General features: G+C 35.9%; 1 protein-coding gene across 1 annotated transcript; it reads right to left on the reverse strand.

Annotated features, from left to right (window-relative positions):
- Window positions 1–789: 789 nt before the first annotated feature.
- Window positions 790–4413, reverse strand: LOC112525357 (UPF0426 protein At1g28150, chloroplastic). Its single transcript, XM_025135458.1, has 3 exons — window positions 4203–4413; window positions 3910–4038; window positions 790–1235 (listed from the first exon to the last, which is right to left on the reverse strand). Exons 1-3 carry the CDS (start codon window positions 4242–4244, stop codon window positions 1059–1061), a joined length of 348 nt encoding a protein of 115 aa, XP_024991226.1. The 5' UTR covers window positions 4245–4413; the 3' UTR covers window positions 790–1058.

Genomic DNA, 4413 nt, shown 5'->3' on the forward strand with positions numbered 1-4413 from the left:
AGTAACTCAATATCAACTCAATACTTACAGTTTGAAAATTTTACAACTCAATTAGACATCGGGTTGCTTCGGGTTGAGTTATTTGACGTTAGGTTGGGTTGAGTTGGGTTGGTTAGGTTTTTGAGTATCCCTAGTTATTCGTTAGATTTGGTATTAGTATTTTTCATCAGATATGAAACATCATTATGAACCATTTTAAAAGAAAACTTAAAGTAACAAGATTATGGCAACCGAATTACAACCAGCAATGTAACAAAAACTGTTATTATTTCATATGAGAACCAATAACGGGTTTGATTTCATATAGAAACAAAATGATCACATATTTAAAAAAAAATGTATTGTTTCAGTAGTGAAATAACACTAGTATGAAACTAAAGTAACAAAAACAATTATTATTTCATATGAAAACTAATGATTGGTTTGGTAACAGAAGTTCTCAATGAAATGGTTGGAGAAGAAATCAGTTATGACAACCGAATGAGATTTTTAAGGTAAAAAGATTATCCCTAAAAATAAATTCGATAAATATGGTACTATAAGGTATTTAAGGAAGGTGATTATCCCTAAAATATGAATCGGTTAAAAAGACACAAATATCCTTACATTTAGACAATTTGCAAAATAAGGGGATATATAGAGAGAGAGAGATAGATGATCAAACGAGAATACTAATCATATAAGAGAACACAAAAACGAAGAAATCACGTGCAAAATCACACGTGATTTTATATCAACAGTTAAAAAAAGGTGCACGGGAGACTTTGGCCACATGAATCATATGATTTTGTACGTGACGTTGGTATGAAATCACATGTGATTCGACCATTTTATTATTCTCTTAAATAGGTATCATTCTCGTTTGAACCCGATTCTCTCTCTACATATATATATATACACACACACAGAGATGTTACAGGACTCAAATGTGAATTGGAATTCGAATTTTGGTTGCAATTTTCTTCATTGTGCATTTTTTTTTATGATATGATAAAGAAGAATGGTATTATGTAGCATTGATTTGATGAAAATTAAGAATAATTCACCAAAAGATGGATTCATTCAATCTCTATCTGCTGAGGTTCTTCTGCTGCGATGGTCTTTTCAGTGTCAAGTTCCTCTTCCGTAAATCCAGAGGCTTCCACAGTCCTACTAACCCATTCCTTCAGTGGATCTTCATTCAAATCCAGCCTCAAAAGCCCTGCAAACATCCCCCCCATGAAAGCAACAGGCTCCTGTATTTTCAATCACACACAAATGGAATCCATATATTTATTTTTCAAGTATATATAATATTTACATACACCAAAACTCACACACACTCCTCCATCTTTTCTTTTAATCGTAGAACCTAGACTAGACCAAACAAGCACAGTATATTCCCACCCAGACCCAGAAGTGGGGGTAGGATGTACATAGACCTGACCTCTATCCTCAAAAGGTAGATTGGATGTTTCCTTGAAGACCCCCGGCTTGTGACAAGTGTACAAAATAAATAGGAAGTTTCCCCAACGAAATAGAGGAATTAGTAAAAAGTGATGGTGCGGAAAAGAAGCTAAATTGTAGAATCTAGTCTTATCAAATGCTCGTTCATAATTATGTTTCACTTAAATAGCATTAAATGCTATCGTAGCATCCCAGTAAATGAAGCCGAACCCGCACATGACTAGTGGTAGCAGAAAGAGTTGTACATGAAAGATGATAATGACTATGCCCCAACTTTGATTGACCCGAAAACTGGTACCTACTAAAGTTGAAAATGACCTGTTACCTCACTCAGTCAGCTCTACATACCCAGACCCTACCTCCTCTGTGTAGGATATGTCGAATACGTTTGGTTTGGATTGGTTTTTAGTCTGTAATCTTGATTTCTCTCTAGGTTAGGTTTCATTCTAGCTACAAGTGATGTATTTACGGGGGGGAAAACTCTACTTTGTCATTGATCATAACAAATACCAGTGTCACCAACCATGGACATGCCCCCATGAACATCTGATGTACAAACTTTGTGTAATGCTACCTTCTTGAGGATCATAATACCCAAGCCAGTCCTACTGCGCCAAAGTCTCAGTGATATTGATCTATGGGTAATGGGAATACATATCTATTGGGAGTCCACTCGATACGGTTGTGGGATTAATAAACAGAAAATAAAAATAATACAGAAGAAAGGAAAACGGAAAATATACAGAAAAACATACATAACACATTATACATAAACTAAAAATATGGACACAAACTAAAAAGAACCTACTTTCTGAGTTGATCTTTGAGATGAATATCTTCTTGAGAGAGGAAAAAATAAGAAAGAGAGAAGAAAAAATAGGGTTTGGAGAGGCGTGAGCCTCAACAACGCCTCAAGGCACCGCCTCACCAATTGAGGCTTAAGCCTCGTCCAGGGACCATGATGAAAACTACTAGGTTTGGAAACCATGATGAAAACTACTAGGTTTGGCACATAAACTGATCTGGTAGGTTACGATTTTTGTAACAGATTTTGTTATGATGTTAGGTTAAGATGTATGCGTAGGTTACGATTTCAATTATGAATTTGGTTACGATGTTTGTCATGATTTATGTTTGGACTCTAGTCTTTGGGTTCATTGTCTTACTCATGATGATGCTTGGAGGTTGTTTTGGGTGTGTTTCGTTTAGAAAAACTTGTTATTCCACATTTGGCACGACATTAGACTGAGAGAGAACTGAGTGGGGCAAAAATGCAGTTTTTTCGTGCCACCAAAATAGGTGGAAGAAAAATAAGGGAGACGTGTCCCAAGACTGAGAAATTACTAAACTACTCATGTCAAACTAAAACCCTAAAACGTTATGCAGTTCTTTCATCTGCCTACCTCACTCTCACATACCTAACGCACCCGAAGGAATTCACCACGCTTCATAATCAGAAGAGAATATATATTGTATATACTCGTAAAGGAAGGTTCAAACGAGAACACTAACTATTTAAGAAAACAAGAAAAAGGTTGTTAATGTACAAAATCACATGTGATTTTTACATTAATGTCAAAAAAATGGAAGCGGACAACTTTTAAAACTGTATGATTTTGTACGTGAATATATATATATATATATATATATATATATATGTATGTATATATACATACATACTAGAAGGGTACTCGCACAATGCAGCGAGATACATCTTAATTTTAATGTTTCGTTTTTTTCTACCTCAGTTGATGAAATAATAAAACAAAGCATTTACCAAGTGTTATGTAAGCATATATAAAGTCTAGATCAGGTGAGAATTCTTCACTTTCATGAGAATGTGGAAAAAAGTAGAAGGTATTCTTATACTGACTGAAGTTTGTAACCTTCATATCATCTTTTTTTTATTAATCTGGATATCCAACCCGCTATACGAGCCGACTAATCTCAGGACGACTACCTGTTTTGCAGATAGTCCGGAGTCACCACATTTGAACTTCCGTGGCCACAAGGGGATTTTTATTCCTCCCTGGATTTGAGCCTGGGACCTCCCGATACTTTTGACCTTTGGAGCCAAACTCAAACCAATCAAGCACATGTCATCTTTGATTGTGTCATGAAGTTTAAAATATAGGGTGTGAAGGTTGTAACTTTCAGAATACAAGGGTACCATCCCAGTTCTCCAACAAACACAAACCATTACCAAAATTACAATGCAAGGGTGCCTTCACTTGTTCTCAGTTTGTTGACACCTGAACCCATCAGACCCTACATTGGGATTTGATTATTTGAAACAATTGTGTTTTTCTACAAAAGTGTTTATTAACTTATTATAATTTAACTTCTTCAAAAACACCTTATTACCGGTTTGACACCGGTATAAGCTGTTTATCCGAATGATAGGACAGTTTCTTATTCAGGAATAAAAGAGATGCACAGTTTCCATGAAAGAGCAAGGATTACCTTCAAAGCTTTTTTAAGTATACGCTCATCGGAAGGATTGAGGAAAAAGGATTTGGCCCCAAAATCATTAGTACAGTTGATTGACGTTGTTCTTACATGCTTTCGACGAACAGTAGTCACCGGTTTCCACTGTTAATTTTGACAGAACCATAATTTCATCAACTAACAGCATTATCAACCTCAAACGACTCTCTCTTGCAATTGCAATTGCAGTTTCCAAACGAGAAAACCTAAAAAAAATTGCGATGACGAGATTATGGAAGGTTTAAAGAGATGTGGATAGAGAAGGTTACCGATGCGCATGATGGAAGAGGAATTAGGCACAAGGATGACATCTTGTTCTCCTGCAGCTTTGATTTTCTTATCTCAAATCTCTGATTCCAACCAACCCTTTTCTCCTAAATCAGCAAGAACCCTAACTTAATTTTCCACCCTGTTGTGTTGTGTAAAAATCGATCGCCCCAGCAACTCCCCGACTATCTTTTACCTTATCATAAACCCAAG

The sequence above is a fragment of the Cynara cardunculus genome, assembly GCF_001531365.2.
Source record: "Cynara cardunculus var. scolymus isolate 2C chromosome LG 13, CcrdV1, whole genome shotgun sequence".
Taxonomy (NCBI): domain Eukaryota; kingdom Viridiplantae; phylum Streptophyta; class Magnoliopsida; order Asterales; family Asteraceae; genus Cynara; species Cynara cardunculus.

Coding starts and splice junctions, on each gene's coding strand:
- LOC112525357 (XM_025135458.1), bottom strand. CDS start 4,244: ATGTCATCCTTGTGCCTAATTCCTCTTCCATCATGCGCATCG. Junction 4,039..4,202: donor CTCTTCCATCATGCGCATCG/GTAACCTTCTCT, acceptor CAAAATTAACAG/TGGAAACCGGTGACTACTGT. Junction 1,236..3,909: donor TACTTAAAAAAGCTTTGAAG/GTAATCCTTGCT, acceptor TTGAAAATACAG/GAGCCTGTTGCTTTCATGGG.